Genomic DNA, 18,649 nt, shown 5'->3' with positions numbered 1-18,649 from the left:
TGTACACTGCATCTCATCCTTAGACTCGTCACTGTCCAAGTTAACTCAGCTCGGCTGCCTACTCCTCCTACATTCCCCTCTGCCTGCACATCGTTGGGCACGACCGCACGATACATTATACTTCCCTGGAACCGAGAAATCTTGTGGCTTTCATCTCCTGTTCTCCACATGCCTTGCTATCTTTAACATGCTGCCACCCACATGGCCATGCTCGCCGCTGCCGAGACCTGAAGGCCCCCTGTTAAAAACTCTTGATCGACACAGTGCACAGATTGAGTGAGGATTCTTTTGATCTTTCCATTTCATGAGTACAAAGGGATTTCTAGATCTAGAACATAGAGCACACTAGAGTACACTGAGAGAGAGAGGGAGAGACCATCACCACCGGAAGAGCTTGAGGCGGCCATCACAGGTTCGCTGATGAAGATCTGCTCTAGGGCAGCGGCGAGCGATGCAGCGGCTTCACGGTCGTGGCGGCGTTGTCGTGGACGACGTCACCAACGACGACGGACCGGGGTCGACGACGGTGACAGTGGAACTTCCCGCTGCTCCAGCGCCCCCTCTAGATCGGCTAGGGTTTAGAGAATGTGGGTAAGGGTGCTGGTGGCGCGGTGAACCTCGTTGCCAGTGCCCCGGCCCCTCACCCCCTTTTTATTTTGGCGCTGTGCAGTAGGGGCCCACTAACCATTAAGGGTGGGCCTATTAGGAAAGAGATCAATTCCAACATTCTCCCCCTTGATCTCACTTTGTACTTTAACTTGAAACCTTTTTTCTTTAATTGTTCCATCACAGATTAATGAATAGAGCATGCTTTATCGTCACGGTCCAAGACCGATATACTCAACAGCTACCATACACATCACTGTTTTGAAACAAATTTATTTATCTTTTGGGCCCTTTTATTCTCCAGAAATCACAGGCTTTCCCTTAAACCCATGCCGGCTATATGTTCCATGAACACATTGGGTGGTAACTGGTAAGCCTTTAGTGAGCGGATCCGCAAGCATTTTCTTTGTACTTATATGCTCGAGTGTAATAGAGTGATTCTGGATTTTCTCCTTCACAACATAAAACTTTATGTCAATGTGTTTGTCAGCACCACTTGACTTATTGTTGTGAGCATAAAACACTGCTGGTTCATTATCGCAGTACATTCTGAGTGGTCTTTGAATGCTGTCTACCACTCTTAAACCGGGTATAAATTTCTTTAACCATTCAACCTGCCCCGAGGCCTCATAACATGCCACAAATTCAGCGTACATCGTCGATGATGCAGTGACGCTTTGTTTGGAGCTTTTCCACGATATAGCTCCCCCTGCGAGTGTGAACACATAACCGGACGTGGACTTTCGGTCATCGATGTCCCCCGCAAAATCCGCATCTGAGTACCCTTCTATCTCTAGGAAGTCGGATTTTCTGTATGTTAGCATGAGGCCTTTTGTGCCTTGCACATAACGTAAAGCTTTCTTTACCATGATCCAGTGTGCCTGTCCTGGATTACTTTGATATCTGCCAAGTATCCCGGTAACAAATGCTAAGTCAGGGCATGTACAAACTTGAGCATATTGTAGGCTTCCGACAGCTGAAGCATATGGAACTGCTTTCATTTGATCGATCTCAAACTGGTTCCTGGGACATTGAAATTTCCCAAATCTATCGCCCTTGACTATTGGAGCAGGTGAAGGCTTGCACATATGCATACTGTATTTCTTTAGAACCTTTTCTAAGTATGCTTTTTGTGACAGTCCTAATACCCCCTTTGTTCTATCTCGGTGAATTTCAATTCCCAAAACAAATGAAGCTTCACTGAGATCTTTCATATCAAAGTTTGAGGACAAGAATTTCTTTGTCTCCAGTAGCAGACCAACATCGCTACTAGCAAGTAGAATGTCATCCACATATAGGATCAGAAAAATAAATTTTCCACTTCTAAACTTTACATAAATGCATTTGTCCTCCTCATTTTCTTTAAACCCAAATTTCCTTATGGTTTCATCAAACTTTAAATACCACTGCCTAGAGGCTTGCTTTAATCCATAAATGGATTTCTTTAAGCGACACCCAATATGTTCTTTTTCTTTCACGACAAAACCTTTTGGTTGTGCCATGTAAACATTTTCATACAAATCCCCGTTAAGGAATGTCGTCTTTACATCCATCTGATGTAACTCTAAATCATAATGTGCCACCAATGCCATTATAATCCTGAATGAATCTTTACACGAAACCGGAGAAAAGATTTCGTTATAGTCTATCCCTTCTCTTTGCGTAAAGCCTTTTGCCACGAGTCGTGCTTTGAACCTTTCTACATTCCCTTTGGAGTCATGTTTTATCTTGTAAATCCATTTACAGCCTACTGTTTTGGCTCCTTTAGGAATTTCCTCTGAGTCCCAAACACCATTGGAACTCATTGATTTCATCTCATCCTTCATAGCTTCCAGCCATTTAGATGAGTGAACACTTCTCATGGCTTCTTCATATGAAGTGGGATCACCCTCCATATAAATTTCTTCTGTATTATAAACTTCATAGTCGCTAGAAATAGCCGACCTTCTTTCTCTTTGTGACCTTCTAAGGGCCACTGCTTGTGGCACATTTTGTGCCTCAACTTCTGGCACATTTTCCATAGGGGGCTGTAGCTCCTCCTCCTCATGTCCAACCGCGGGTTCAGGCGGTTCCTGGATGACAGGTTCCAAACCTTCGCTCACTGTTAGTATGGGTGGAGTTGCGACAGGTGTTGACACCGTAATATCTGGAATAGTTGGCGCAGCAACAACCCGCTTGGCGTCACTATTTCAGAAACTTTTGGTGCAGCATCAACAGGTAGTGAGAAAAATGACTCTTGAATCATAAGAGTAGGCACATACACCCGCTTCTCCTCAAGGTCAATTTCTCTAGGTACTATGCTCCCCCTGATCATTTTATTTTCTAGAAAGACAGCATATCTCGTTTCTACAAACTTTGTATGTCTGTCTGGACAGTAGAAACGAAAACCTTTCGACTTTTCAGGATAACCGATGAAATGGTAGCTTACAGTTTTGGGATCTAATTTTCCAATACTTGGATTAAACACTTTAGCCTCAGTTGGGCTCCCCCAGACCCGAAGGTAAGTCAGTGAGGGTTCTCTTCCTGTCCATAGCTCATACGGTGTTTTGGGCACCGATTTGCTTGGCACTCTGTTGAGAATATAGATGGCGATTTTTAACGCCTCCATCCACAGACTCAATGGCAGTGTGGAATAACTCATCATACTGCGCACCATATCCATAAGTGTACGGTTGCGCCTTTCAGCTACTCCATTTTGCTGAGGCTCGCCCGGTGTGGAATATTGGGCAATTATACCATTTTCCTGTAAAAATCTTGCAAAAGGTCCAGGAACTTGTCCATAAGGGGTATGTCGACCGTAGTACTCCCCTCCACGGTCTGATCTTACTATTTTAATTCTTTTGTCAAGCTGATTTTCAACTTCAGCTTTGAATATTTTAAATTTATCCAATGCCTCAGATCTTTCTTTAATTGGATAAATGTAACCATAGCGGGAGTAATCGTCTGTGAATGTTATGAACGAATCATAGCCATCCATACTTTTCACAGGAAACGGGCCACATATATCAGTGTGGATTATTTCTAATGTTCCTGCACTTCATTTGGCACCCTTTTTAATTTGCTTTACAAATTTTCCTTTAATGCATTCAACGCATTGTTCAAGATCAGAAAACTCTAGCTGAGGAAGAATTTCACTCTTCACTAATCTTTCAATTCTCCCCCTCGAAATATGGCCTAAACGACAGTGCCATAATTTCGATGAAGTATTTTGAGTTCTCTTTCTTTTCTTTGTTTCTTTCTTTGGCAAGGATTCATTCACATTCACATCACATACAGAATGCACTTTATCACGCATAGATAGTAAATAAAGATCATTGTAAAGGAAAGCATCACCAATACAATTATTATCAAACCATAGTTCACATTTGCCATTCGCAAAATGACAACCAAAACCATCTGTGTCTAAGCGTGATACACTGATTAAGTTTCTTTGAAGCGAAGGAACAAATAAAACATCTTTTAATACAAGCATGAAACCATTAACTAGCTCGAGGGAGACATCGCCAATAGCTTCCACATCTGCTTGTACTCCGTTCGCGACTTTAATGTGTCTTTCGCTTCTTAGAGTAGTCGTTGTCGAACGGAATCCCTGTAAAGAATTTGCAACATGCACAGTTGCACCAGAATCAATCCACCAAGTAGATTTAGAAAACTGTATGTACAGGGATTCATTAACAAATGAAATTACATTCTCACCATTCTTTGCCATTATCATCTTTAAGTAGCTGGGACAATCTGCCTTACGATGCCCCTTGTCATAGTAGTGGAAGCACTCATCTTGAGCTGGAGGACGCTTTGTCTTTGGCTTTAGAGGAAGAAGCAGCATGGAAAGGCCTTTTCTTGTTATTATGCACAAAATTGATAGACCCACCATTCTGTTTCTTGAGTCTATCTTCCTCTTGCGCACACATGGCAATTGACTTTTCCATATTCCACTTCTCTGGCTGTGAGTTATAGTTTACAACGAACGTTGCAAACTCTTTTGGCAGAGAGGCGAATACCAGTTGCACCATAAACTCTTCCTTGAGATCCAAGTTCATTGGTTTGAGCTTGGAGTTCAAGGCGCACATCCCCATGATATGATCTCTTATAGTACCGGCATTGCCATAGTAACTCTTTGTGACCAACTGCTCTATGATCTGTGTGGCATATGTCTTTGAAGAACCAGTAAACTGGTTCTTTATCTTTTCAAGGTACTCTGCAGCTTAATCACACTCTCCAATTGAACCCAAAATGTTAGGATCAATTGTATTCTTTATCACTGCCACACATTTCTTGTTGGCATTATTCCACTTTATCATTTGGAGATCATAAGCCATCTTTATGGAAGCATAGTCCCTTTCCTTTTCCTGCCACTCAGCATCAGTGTCAGATTCCCTCTCACTGGAGCCGGTGGCTCAGTGGGCTTTGGAGTGGTGATCATCTCATCCACCTCTGCACAGACGAAAGCAAGATCAACCTTCTTGATCCATTCGCCATAGTTGTCTCCTTTTAGAGTTGGGATGTGATTGATGAATCCCATCAAGTTCATCCCGCAAAAAAATATCAAAAAATAGTGAGAACATAATAACAACAATTGCATGTAATAATTCCAACATTGGTCAAAAATAGAACATACAACTGTTTATGCAATTAAATCTATATCACCGTTGGGCAGAAATAGAAATAAATGCACAAGAACTATGAAATTACAGTATTGTAATTAACAACGTTGGTCAGAAAATTAACAATACCATAATCCTCAAAAATAACCTTTTAACCATGCTCTTAAATTTTAATTGTCTCGTTGGTTCGAATTAAAGTATAAAAGCAACTATATAAACTTAGCAGCGGAAACATGTAGGAGTTTCTATTTCTAGAAGCAAAACTATAAACTTTTATCTCTAAACAATAAACACGTTGGTGCAAAATTGAATAGAGATCAAACTATAATCAAAACCATTCAAAAAAACTATTGAAATTTCTTCTGGAAAATAGAAAAACAGTAAAACGGAACAATGATGAGGCGGCCCAGAAGCAAAATCGGCCCGCCCGCTTGGCGTGCGCAGTGCTCAGGCCTTCGGCCCGACAGCCGACGGCCGGGCCGCCAAACCAGCCCGGCGTGGCGCCCCTCCCTTTCCCTCTTGGGCCGCATTCGGCCCGACAAGGCGGTCGTCCACTGCCGGCCGTCGGATAGCATCCGACGGCTGTCCGGCGATCCCGGCCGAACAAAACGGCGCGGTGGCGGCCATGAGTGGACGGGGAAGAAAGCGGCGGCGCCGCCGCCGGCCCACTCGCCGGCGCGCGCGCTCACCCGTGTGGTAGCGCGCCGTCATCGAGCGGCCTGGCGGTGGTGCTCTTTCGCATCCGCACGGCGCGCGCGCAGCATCCCGGCGGTGAGTGGCGGAGCGTCCTGTGCCGCGCCCCGACGAAGCGGGCTGCGCGGGTCTGTCCCGCACGAGGGCAGCCGGCTGTGGCGGCAGTGCAGGTGAGTACCCACCGCCCTTTGCTCTAGGGTTAGGGTTTGCTGTTCGATTTGATTCGAAATCGACCGTTTCTTTTGATTTGCTTTCGATTCGCGGTGAAATCCTTCTGTCCCCATCTCGATCTACACTCTAGTGTAGGCGACTGATACCAATGTTAAAAACTCTAGATCGACACAGTGCACAGATCGAGTGAGGATTCTTTTGATCTTTCCATTTCATGAGTACAAAGGGATTCCTAGATCTAGAACATAGAGCACACTAGAGTACACTGAGAGAGAGGGAGAGACCATCACCACCGGAAGAGCTTGAGGCGGCCATCACAGGTTCGCTGATGAAGATCTGCTCTAGGCCAGCGGCGAGCGATGCAGCGGCTTCACGGTCGTGGCGGCGTTGTCGTGGACGACGTCGCCAACGACGACAGACCGGGGTCGACGACGGTGACAGTGGAACTTCCCACTGCTCCAGCGCCCCCTCTAGATCGGCTAGGGTTTAGAGAATGTGGGTGAGGGTGCTGGCGGCGCGGTGAACCTCGTTGCCAGTGCCCCGGCCCCTCAACCCCTTTTTATTTTGGCGCTGTGCAGCGGGGGCCCACCAACCATTAAGGGTTGGGCGCCCCCGATCAGGGCGCGGATTAAGAGCCTAATAGGCCGTTGGGCCTATTAGGAAAGAGATCAATTCCAACACCCCCACCCCAAATGAGATCCAGCTCCAATGCTGATGGCTCATGGAGCTTTGGGCTTCTCCTGCCGGCCATGGTGAAGGTTGGCCGTAGAAATTAGAATACTGGTGCGAGTACGATGGCCTGCAGGGAAACCAAGGTTGGTCCCTGAAAGATGGAGCATTTATTCCACGCAAGCGGAGAAGGTTCCTCCGGTTTTAAACACCCCACGAGGCCGAGGCTTCTTCCTCCACTCGCTTTCGCGTACAGCTCACTTTCTTGGCCTCCCCCCTTTCCAGCTCGGTTTGCTAACTCATGGTCGCCTCATCCCCTCGCCCAACTCCACATCCTTGCATGGCTTTCATGGCACTTCCAGCCGCCTATGTATAGCTAAGCTAGCCTCCTTCTCGATCAATTCGTCAGTCACTCTGTCGATATCAGGGTACGCATATACCTTTGATCAGATAGGAAATTAGGAATATAGGATTGCGTTCCGATCCACAAAAGGCCAGCAGCGTCGTCTCGTCTACACATGATGCAGGACTTGTTCTCGGTCCCGTCGTGTTTCTCGGCCGGCGAGAGGCTCCCGGACGTCCCGGCGCCCGCGGCGGCGACCAGGTCGGGGCAGAGCGCGGTTACGCTGGTCTACCGCGCGGGGATCGCCGGCCACGACCGCCTGGTCACGGTGACGTGGTGCAGGAACCTGCTCACCCACGGCCTGTCCGTGTCGATCGAAGGGTCGGCGAGCGGCGGCAAGGACAAGAGCAGCAGGGAGTGGGGCGAGGCCGGCGGCGCCAAGAGCTGCAGCGGCGCCTGCAAGGTGGAGATGCAGCCGTGGCACTTCTGGCGCAAGTACGGCGCCAAGCAGTTCCAGGTCGACGGCAAGGCGATCGACGTCGTCTGGGACCTCAGGAGCGCGAGGTACTCCGATGAGCCCAAGCCGCTGTCCGACTACTACGTCGCGGTGGTCTCGGGCGAGGAGGTCGTCCTCCTCCTCGGCAACCTCAAGAAGGAGGCGTTCCGGCGGACCGGGTCGCGGCCGTCGCTCCAGGACGCCGTCCTGGTGTGCAAGAAGGAGCACGTCTTCAGCAAGAAGCGGTTCCTCACCAAGGCCAGGTTCCACGAGAAGGGCAAGCTGCACGACATCAGCATCGAGTGCAGCAGCAGCAACCTCGGCGGCGGCGGCGGCGGCGGCGGCGGCGGCGTCGACGTCGACATGGTGATCAAGATCGACGGCTCCGTCAACGTTCTCGTCAGGCACCTGCAGTGGAAGTTCAGGGGCAACGAGTGCATCTCCATCAACCAGCTCAAGGTGCAGGTCTACTGGGACGCGTACGACTGGCTCTTCGGCACGGGGATGAGGAACGCCCTGTTCATCTTCAAGCCCGAGCCGCCGTCGACGTCGGCCTCTGCTGACTTCCACAGTACCGATGAGTGCTCTGATTTCTGCCTGTTTCTGTACGCATGGAAGGTTGAGTGAGCTAGGAGGATCCTACACTACACTTGTTGCTACTAGCCATGTTATGAACCAATAATTCATATCATGTAATACTGATGGATTGGGAGGTGGAAGTGTATGGGAATGATTGCGGCCATCTTCTCTCGCTCTCTTTCCATGGGAGCGTGCTGTGCACATGGAGGATTGGACTGGAGGGGCGCAGGATAGTCCTGGGGATTAGGATCAGCAGGCTGGTCCTGACAGAGAAACATGACAGGCAGGATTTGCAATGCCGTAGCCTATCCCAATCATGCATTCATGCTGAATTATCCTGGGAGAGTCCAGCGAAGAGCTGGTCCCTCTCCCATGCACTACTCTGCTCCATTTCTCTTATTATATTCTTTTGCTCGTTTGCTTTTGATCCTCCTAATTTCCCCATTAATGCAAATAGTTTAGGGCTCAATTTGACCAGCAGGGCTCAATTTGACAAACTAAATTTTAGGGCTTGATTGTATAAATTAAAATAGTTTAGGGGGACCATAATGCATTTTCCTCATTAATAAATTCCATATGGTGTTAGGAGATAAAAATTTGATCCTCCTAATTTCTTTTACTCTGTTCCGTTCAAGAATGAGGACAGCAGATAGGGGCAAAAAATCCCTGAATGCTGATATACAGTGTCTACCATTCAGATCATGTGAACCTGTATAAAAAAAAGACACTACTCAAAGAATGCAAATATAATACTCTCCGCATGGGTTTGAAGTAATCATCTCATTTTCATCTGGATCATTTAATTTTTGTTGCTCAAATTCCCATTTCAGATTTCAGATACACCAGGCCAGTTTATTTTTAACAAACTATTTACAAATAAGATAAGTCACATAAACAGTTATTAGTAACCAAGTTGCACATTTTATTTGCCAACATCATTTGCTGAAATCAATGTAAACCATATAGATATATTAGTTAACGAAGGATCAGAATTGAAAAAAAAAATCAAGCTGAAGAGGTATGAATAAACTGGATCCTCCTTAAGATGCTTCATCACCGAAATATTTGACAAGCAGGGCTCAATTTGACAAACTAAATTTTAGAGCTTGATTGTATAAAATAAAATAGATTAGGGGGACCATAATGCATTTTCCCCATTAATAAATTCCATATGGTGTTAGGAGATAAAAAAAACACCAGCTTGATGGATGATTCGAGTAAATATAAGAAAAATGGTTTTCTGATATTCATTTTTTCCTAACGTTGATGACCAAATTATAGTTTAGGAAAGAACAAAATCTCAAAAAAAAAAAAAACTCCTAGCTTTTCCAAGAACTCCAGCCTAAAATAGAACATAGAAGTGCTTTGACGAAACCCAACCTAGGAAGAGTTATGTGGTTTTTCATTGAGACGAAAGTAGGCACCCAAATTTGAATGAAGAGGATTTGAACCTGGTTAGTTTGGAATTTTGGATGCACAACCACACTACCAACCCAACCTCACTTCGTAGTACTATAGAAGTGCTTCGACAGCAGAGGTCAAAATATGTAAACATGGGAATGTAAATTTATCTGACCAAATGGCTAGTTTAAATAGTTACAAAGAATGTAATAGGGGTTTTACATGAACACAATCTGGGGAGAGTTCTCACGTGGTATTTTCTCGAAACAATGGGTACTTCTCAAATTCATGACATATCAGTCAAATGACCGATTAAACTATGTTAATGACAGAAGGTTATTTTCGGCCAAAACCAAACCATTTCGCCAAGAAAAAGTTGTTTTTCCCACGAGAAGCTTCATCTGCAGTCTTTCCGCCACTTCCACGTGTTGTCCTTTGGTTAGCTGTGATGGAAATAACCATAACCAAATTAGAGGATCTATATACTCATCAAAATTGCATTGTCATATGATCAACTTTACGTACATGCTTAGCTAGTAGCAAGGCAGATGGGGAGAGAGCAATTAACACGGTGTTCAGAGCTTAAAATTGATATAAGTTTGTAAGAAAACAATCAAAAAGTTTTCCGTTCAAGAAAAAAAACCACAAAAGGAACTCTAGATGGAGCCAATTTCTGGATGCAAATAATTTCTCATTTCTACATCTCGTCAAGGTTAACCAAGCAAATGAGGTGCACGGTGCACCTAGTAAAAAAGGACGTACCCAGTGCCGTAGGCTCCCGCACTGTGCGGGGTCTGTAATGTAAAATTATTCAACTATATACAAGCAATTTGCTTATTGAATCATAATGGAGATGCAAAAAAATATTACTTGAATTTGATTTCTTAGCATCTTGGGATGATCCTGATGCTGAAGTAGAACATTTTTGCTCTGGAGGACTTTCATCATTATCTAGTAATGAAATGAATAGATCATATCAGACCATCATGGTAAAAACAAAATAGATGAGCAGAGCACTTGAAACAAACGTAAGTAGCAATCAAATACTAAATGAATAATTCGGGAATTCAATTTAGTTATTACAGTTGTATGAGATTGTACCTGAGTTACTAATAAGAATATTTGTTTTCACAGCATCAGCTGTAACATATGACTGCTGGGTCGATATAAAAAGAATGGACACAAATTGCAAATTTGTCTTCAAGGTGAAGATATAGTAATGATGATAAATGTGAAGTTAATTTTTTTAGTACTCACCATCTGTGGTTGAACTTCTGTAGGTGTTCTTCAGGTACTCAACAAAAGAGTGATCATTGTGGTCAAGCATCACTAGTCAAAATGCAAGGTAGAAGTTAACAACAGCTATTACTGTCTGAGTTCAACTTTTTGATTTTATATGCATAGATCAATGTCTAAGTAAGATATATATTACATTGCTGGAACAATTCGTGCCTCATGCGCTCAGATGCACCGAACAAAAGCAATTGAACAGCCTCTGAATCTCTGTTTGTGCACTTCTTGGAAAGGTTGCTCGTATCTAATAGGATACCTGCAAGCTGATGGGTAACCCGTAAAGTATAATCAGGAGAGTTCCCTCAAAAGATATAATCAGGAGAGTTCCCTCAAAAGATATAATCAGGAGATGCCAGTAATTTACACAGGACACTACATGTGGAAAATGCACTAACCAGAAGTTTCTTTATGTCCAAGCTCTGAAGTAGGCTATAAGCATCTTCACAATAGGTATTGGTCAGGATTGTGCAAACCGAGCTCACCTAGGAGACAAAATCAAGCATGCTTATGAAGTAAATGCTGAAATCATATACATTATCCTCTGCAGACACTTGAAAAGTACACGTATGCATTATTACCTCAGCTTTTGATTTCAGAACATCCTGCCCCACCACAAGCAAGCTAACTCGCTGGTTCATTATTAGTCCATCCATATCAACCTAATTAAGATTCTCAAAGTCAGAATCATATACATGATGATTCGCACAGTATATGTTTACGACTTGATTATTCCTTTCAAACGGCAAAAATGATACATGTTGCATGCCCACGGAATAGGAAAGGCAGTTGGAAGTTAACGAGTAAATAAATATTTAAAGAGTTAACTGCTTGTTCTGCTACACACTGTTCTTCTTAACTGCTCCTGGTCTCTTATGCATACATTAAATGTATAAATTTTGATGCGGAATTCTGAAGCTCCACTTGTAGCTCGAAGCATTCCCCTATGTGCTCTCCAACGAAAAATGCGGAATTCTGGAACCTCAAATAAACGCCCAATAACTCCGGGACCTAGACAGTTGTCGAATTTGTCTGAAACCAACTCCACCACACCGTACGCCAGCCATCACCATTCAAAGCAGCACAGTGCATACACAGTAAGATCACACATGACGTACCTCGTCAGCAAAGAGCAGCACCGAGGCGTCGATCCCGACGTGGTAGAGGAGCCAAGCCGCCTGCTTGCACCTCGCCATCCTGCTCCGGCGCATGTTCACCACCGGCACCGCTGCCTGGCCATCCCCCTTGCTCGACAGCATCCACGCGTAGCATAGCGCCGCCACAATCGAGCTCACACCTACCAAAGTTCAAAACGAAAAATCGAATAATTGTCCATACTGCACAGATTCAGTTCAAATTCCAAACATGGTGCCGGATTTTCCCATGGGACCAGAAGAATCTTACTTTTGGAGGCGTCGGAGAGCACGAGCTTGGTGGGCCTCGACGCGGGGCGGTCCCCTGCGGCTAGATCGTCGATCACGGCGCGCTGGCGGCGGAGGAAGGAGTTGAGGCGGGCGACACCGTCGTCGAAGCCATCGGCGGCGAATGCTGGGGCAGAAGATGCGAAGGCGTGGCGGCGGTGGCGGGAGTGCGCCGCGGAGGTGGGCGAGGTGGATGTGGAGGTGGTGCGCCGGTGGGGGGATTCGGGGGTAGGGGCGCCGTCGCGGAAGCGGGACTTGCGTCGTGACGACTGCGGGTTTGGGGGCAGGGAGGGAGTCGGGGAGGGCGGCGCGGAGGAGGCGAAGGGATCGGAGCACGGAGGGGACGAGATGGACGCGCGCTGCAGGATCTCGTCGCCGATGCCGCCCGGCTGCCAGTTCCTGCATGCCGGAGGAACAAGATTCGATTAGCGGGTTCGGGAGGATTGCCGCTGTTCGCTGCGTGCTATGCCGCCGGCGCCAAGGGCGGCAATTTTTTACGGTGAAATTGCTTTTGGGCCGCAAACGATGATTTATTCTCTATTGGGCTTCTTTGAGTATAAAGGGTTGGATTTTCGGCCTGTTAAAGATGGGAGCTCTAGTAAATTAAATACTGTTGCTAAGGCTTCAAAGATACTTATAGAACAAGGTTTGCGTCTGTACGTTTATAGGATTGTAGAGGTAAGTGTGCGTGCGTAATAATCTAAAAAATTTGTTGAGCCGAAATTTGCAAATTTTTGCCCGTTGAGGAGACTAATAAATGTGACAGAGAAAAAAAAATCCTAGAACAGAACATAAGGCACTTAGCTTTGGCTACATGAACAAACAAATTATGGTGCATTCATCTGGAAAGAAAACTGTGCATTCTTCTCTGTGCAGGTTTGTTAAAAGAAAAACTAATTGCGTTATGCATCATTCAGTTGATTGATCACATAAAAATGCGTCTTAGCGCGTGCTTTACCTTCTAGCGGACCGCGACATCGGGTCCCGGCGGTCGAGCGTCGGCGAGGGCTCCGTCGTCCCGGACCCGCCGGCGAACCGGGGCACCTGCCTGGACGGCGATCCCATCCGCCCCGGCGATCCGGCCCCGACCATCCTCTTCGCCTCCTCCAACCAATCCTGCGTCTGCTTGCTGGCGCTCCCGCCGCCGCTCTTCCCCTGCTTATTCTTCCCCGCTGGCGATGCTGGCCTCTTGCTGCTCTCGCCGGTCAGGTCGTACCCGCCGCCGCTGTGCCGCGCGCCGACCGTGCCGAAGAACCAGTCGTTCATGAAATCGGTCAGGTCCGGTGCCCCGTCCACCTCCATGGCAGCTGCGCGCGCGCGCACGTGTCCAAGAGGCAAGAACTCCTCCTCGCCGGCGGAAGGACGTGCTCTCGCTCTTCCGCGCTGGGACACCGCGGTTGGTCAGCTAAGTAGCTTTGCTGGGTATCTGGAGATGTTTCTGCCAAGGTTTGGACGCGAGTTCCGGGAGGTTTTTGTTGCGGAGATGAAGAGGAGGGCGGTGGCGACTGGCGAGAGCGCGTCAACAGATGTCGCGGCCGGCCGGGGCCGGGCGGCGGCGTCTTGTATCGTTCCTCGGTCATTCCGAGGTGTGTGATTTGCCGCGAAACGGCAGGATATATCAGACGCTAGCCAGCTGCAGGTGGAGCTTGATGATGAGACAATGGTCGACAGCCCATCTGACAGCTGCCCTTGCTTGGATGTTGGTGACGTTGAACACGTTACGTACTAACGGTGGGCTTGATTTTGTTTCTTTTGATAAAAAGCGGCTTGATTTTGTAACCCCGTATGATCTTTTTTTTGTGAAACGTATGATCTTCTCTTTTTTAGGAAGAGAAACCCTATATGATGATCTAGCAAAATAGGCTTGAACTTCAATTTATTTGTGCCAAGGCTCGACAAAATCCGACCATAGGGCGGGGTTTGGACTTCAAAGTTGACCGGGGCTCATGTATCGGGTGGGCTCATGTAGTTATGCTTACCTTCTTTTAGATCCAAATCTATCTGAATAAGAACTTGCATGCTTCTCCTCGTCAGGAGGTTTGACCAAAGTTTCTGAGATCCTGATGCAAGATACAAAATGGGGCCATAATTTCATAAACATAAATAACTAAAATAAATTGAAATTAATTATTTGACTTTATATGTTTAGCAATGCTTCGTGGCAAGAACTTGAGTGGACTCATTTTCAAAACAGATTTTGAAAATGCCTATGACAAAGTGAAATGGAACTTTCTAATACATACGCTTCAGATGAAAGGATTTTCACAAAAATGGATTGAGTGGATTAAGTTTTTCATATCAGACAGAAGTGTAGCTATTAATGTCAACGATGAGGTGGGTCCCTACTTTCAAACAAAGAAAGGACTTAGGCAAGGAGACTGACGGTGTAAGATTACCGCTAGCAGGGATTACTGGTAAACCCCGTTTAGAGATTCGGTCAGGGGTATAAACCGCGCAAGAATCTCCCCCTAAGGAAGCGAGTTTGAGACAGTCGATTTAGACAGGTTCAGGCCGCCCGGAGGCGTAATACCCTACGTCCTGTGTGTGGTGATTGGTTCTTTGGGGATCCCGAGCTGGAAAGTCCAAGCCCGGGACTGTGTACTGGTTAGGTCCTGAAAATACTCCTGGTGGACAGAGTTACATGGAAAGTCCTAGTCAAGTACTATTGGAGTTCAACTACAACCTGATTGGGTAGTTTCCTCGTACTACAGCTAGTTCCACTCCTATTCGGGTAGTTACAAAAGAGGTATGGTATACCCATGTGTTATCCCTTACTCTAAAACATTCTATGCCTATGAGTAATCCCGCTGCCCCGGGTCTGACACAGGGTTTACCCCGGTGTACCCCCGGGACGTCGCCGGCCCCCCTCTGAGCAAGCTATGGCGGGCCCGACAATCCGCCTGCTCGACTGACAAGGGACATGACGATTTGGAAGACGGCGCCCATCATGCAAAGAGGGCGTTCAAACAATTAGAGGGAAGCAGAGAAGAGATTTGTAGTCTATAAATAGAAAGATCCCAAGACATGTGAGGGGATCGGATCCCAGAAGACCGATAAGAGAACCAATCGCAACTCACAAGACGTAGGGTGTTACGCCTCATGGCGGCCTGAACCTGTCTAAAAACCACCATCTCAACCCTTCCGCGAGGGAGCTCTCGCTGCGTGTTACACCCCTGGCCGAATCTCTAAACGGGGGTTCCCACGAATCCATGCTAGCAGTACTCACACACCGTCACACCTCCGCAATCATGGCACTGTAGCAGTTACTGTATCTAATGTGGCCTTTGAACGTACGGTTAGAGGATGATTAGAGCATGGTTACTATAGCATTACCGTATCTATTTATGGACTATTTAGACTCATTAGATTCGACTCGCAAACATGCACTTATATGTGAAAAGGTTTGCAAATAGACTTTGTTTAATACGTCATGCATGTAAGATTCCTTGGTGAAAAATATCTCGGTTTTCAACCAAACATAGCCTGACGATTTAACAAACAATTTCTACAATGAATTGTCTTTTTAGTTGCTCATAGTAGTGTCATGTCCCTTAATTTGTGTAATGAAAAAAAGAATATTATAAGTACCACGACAACAACTCTTATAGAAATGGTCTTATAGTCCTTAATATTAGCTTATGAGGCGGTTGTTTCGTGAAATAACTGCTTTTTTTGACAAGGAACTCTTCGATTAAAGTTAGCAGCATGTAACTGCTAAAATCGTTACATCGTTAATGATTACAAGTTGGAGTGCGTCCAGGAACGGGCACCCATGAGCATGGCAAGGATTCGCACATGATCCTGAGAAGACAAACTGATTTACATGTGAAGCGAAGGCACTTTGCCTGGCGAGCAAATTGGCCATCTGGTTATGTTGTCTTGTAATTTTGTGGAGAGCTGTGGATGTTCCAGCTAGGAGGTTGGTCACCTCTTGGGTGTATGGCTTGATCTTCCAATCCGGGGGGTTAGAGTGATCAGCCCTATTGATGTAATTGACGAGTAATTGGTTGTCCACCAGAAGATGGGCATCAGTTAGGTGCATGGTGCTGATGATCGAGGCAGCCAGAGCAAGTCCTGCTGCTTCCGCTTGAATAACTGATGAAGCTGCCTGCAATGTTGCCTTGACGAAGAGGCTAATCGGAGGAGATAAATCTGTGTTGACAATGAATACACCGATTCCTGCATGTCTTGTTTGCACTTGCTGAATGTTCGGAGAGAGTGATGCGTCTGAATAGCATCTGAAACCATGAAGCGAGGAAGGGAGTTGTACGAGGTACCTGTCCGCAACTTGTGTGGTGTGTTGAACCAAGTTCGCGGTTGGAGAGGTTTGCAGAATTGGGTTGATCGAGGTTCCCCCAGAATGCATGTGGCCTAGCAGAATCTGTGTTGTAGCTTGTTGGGCATCGTCATCATCATGGAATGCTTGTGCATAATTGTGCATGTGGGCCTGTGCCGCCTTGCGAACCTGAAATGAAGTCCAAGTTTTCCTTTGGAAGCGGTTATCGTTACGAGCTTTCCATAAATACCAAAGAGTAAATAAAGTATTGCACAAGGTGTCGTCGGAGGGAGTTGGAGAGATTAGAAGGGGTAGAGCGGTCTGAACTCCATCCTCTTGTTCAGAGATAGAGTGAGTGGGAAGAGGAGGAGTGGAAGCCGCCCAAACTTGGGAGGGAAGGTGACATTTGAAAAATAAGTGGACATCATTTTCAATCTGACCACAGTAAGAGCAGTGCTTATCTATATTAGTTGAGTAGCGACCTGCACCCCCTCCAGTCACTAGGGCCCTCCTAATAAGTCTCCAAGCAAAAGTTTTTAGAAGTGGTGGGATTACCTTGCTTTTCCAAACCTTCTGAAGAATGAGGTTTTCATTGTGAGATATACTTCTGGATCCTTGGGTAGGGAGGCTATGGCTGTCCTGTGCTGCTAATGTGTTGTAGATTGCCTTGGTGGTGCAATGTCCATTTGTTGAAGGTGTCCATCTAAGGATATCCTGCTGATTTGAGTGGACGACCTGAATGGATTGGATGGCCCGAACCGCATCTGGGGTGAATGTGGAGGATAGTAGGTCCAGGTTCCAAGTGTGGGTTCCTTGAATCCAGAGATCAGCGACCTTAGAAGGAAGAGGGGAGTTGACCACCGGCAGCAAGAGATGGTCATGGATGTTCTCCCAAATTGGAGCCCAGGGTTGGGACCATATGGATGTGTTACCTGCATGAATCTGATAAGTGGCATTTGAGGTGAGGTGATGTCTTACCTGTAAAACAGAAGACCAATATATGGATTTGGAGTTATTGTTAGGGGCTGTCCAAAAGGAGGAATGAGGGTGGTATTTAGCTTTTAGAATAGCAGAGAGAAAAGGATTATTTTGAGTGGCAACATTCCAAGCAGATTGAATAATGAGGCTTTTATTAACCGTTTTCAGGTCTCTTATACCCAGGCCACCCTCTTCTTTGGGTTTACAAATGTCATCCCAAGAGCGGTAGGCAATAGGGATGGTATTATATTCTTCCTTGATTCCAGCCCACCAAAATCTCTTGATGACGGTATTGATTTTTTCTAGGAAAGTGTTAGAGAAAAGAACAGTAGACATATAGTAAATAGGAATGGAGGCAAGTACAGATTTGATGTACTGTAGCCTACCTGCATGGTTTAACTTGTTAGCTTTGAGGGTGCCAAATTTGGCAAGAAACTTGCTGTAAATAAAATTATAAGCTCTATTTTTGTCTTTGTGACTGAAGATTATAGGGTGCCATAGGTGTAAAGTGTTGGGCTGAAGATCTTGGACAGGGAATATGTTCTTTATGTTGTTTCTAACGTTGTGGGGCACATTCTTGCTGAAATAAATGGAGGACTTATGAAGGTTGGGAGTTTGACCTGATTCGTTGCAGAAGTCGTAGAGTATGGATTTGATCTGTTGTGCTTCTTGGATGGAAGCCTTGCCGCATAAAATGAGGTCATCTGCAAAGAGGAGTGAGTGTATTGCAGGGCAACCGGTCCCTAGAGAAACCCCTGTAAGATTATTGCTTTGTAGATTCTCCTGCAATCTTATAGATAACTCATTTATAGCAATCACAAAAAGATAAGGGAAAAGAGGGCAGTCCTGTCTTAGTCCTCTTTGAGAAGAAAAAAGGTGAGATGGTTCATCATTAACTAGCACAGCAAACTCAGGGGAGGAGATGCAAGTGTAAATGAGCTTTATGAAACTGTCATTGAGCCCTAGCCTGTGAAGAGCATCAGTAATAAAGTTCCATTCTAATCTATCAAAAACTTTTGCAAGATCTATTTTTAAAATGAAAGAAGGTTGTTTATAGGTCTTAAGATTGAAGGAGTGGATAATCTCTTGAGTGATGATGACATTGGAAGAGATATGCCTGTG

General features: G+C 45.9%; 2 protein-coding genes across 2 annotated transcripts; one reads left to right on the top strand and one right to left on the bottom strand.

Moving 5' to 3' along the window:
* The first annotated feature begins 6,820 nt into the window (after positions 1-6,820).
* Positions 6,821-8,362, top strand: LOC120676663. Its single transcript, XM_039957985.1, has one exon. The coding sequence runs from the start codon at positions 7,262-7,264 to the stop codon at positions 8,207-8,209; it is 948 nt and encodes a 315-aa protein (XP_039813919.1). The 5' UTR covers positions 6,821-7,261; the 3' UTR covers positions 8,210-8,362.
* A 1,343-nt stretch (positions 8,363-9,705) lies between these two features.
* LOC120672092 lies at positions 9,706-13,852 on the bottom strand. Its single transcript, XM_039952387.1, has 9 exons — positions 13,232-13,852; positions 12,257-12,672; positions 11,971-12,149; positions 11,434-11,514; positions 11,251-11,337; positions 10,995-11,118; positions 10,820-10,891; positions 10,433-10,513; positions 9,706-10,005 (listed from the first exon to the last, which is right to left on the bottom strand). The coding sequence occupies exons 1-9, from the start codon at positions 13,573-13,575 to the stop codon at positions 9,899-9,901; spliced, it is 1,491 nt and encodes a 496-aa protein (XP_039808321.1). The 5' UTR covers positions 13,576-13,852; the 3' UTR covers positions 9,706-9,898.
* Positions 13,853-18,649: the final 4,797 nt, after the last annotated feature.

Source organism: Panicum virgatum, chromosome 5N (assembly GCF_016808335.1).
Source record: "Panicum virgatum strain AP13 chromosome 5N, P.virgatum_v5, whole genome shotgun sequence".
NCBI lineage: Eukaryota > Viridiplantae > Streptophyta > Magnoliopsida > Poales > Poaceae > Panicum > Panicum virgatum.
Note: the sequence above shows the minus strand (reverse complement) of the source record. Positions and strands in the feature narration are given on the sequence as shown.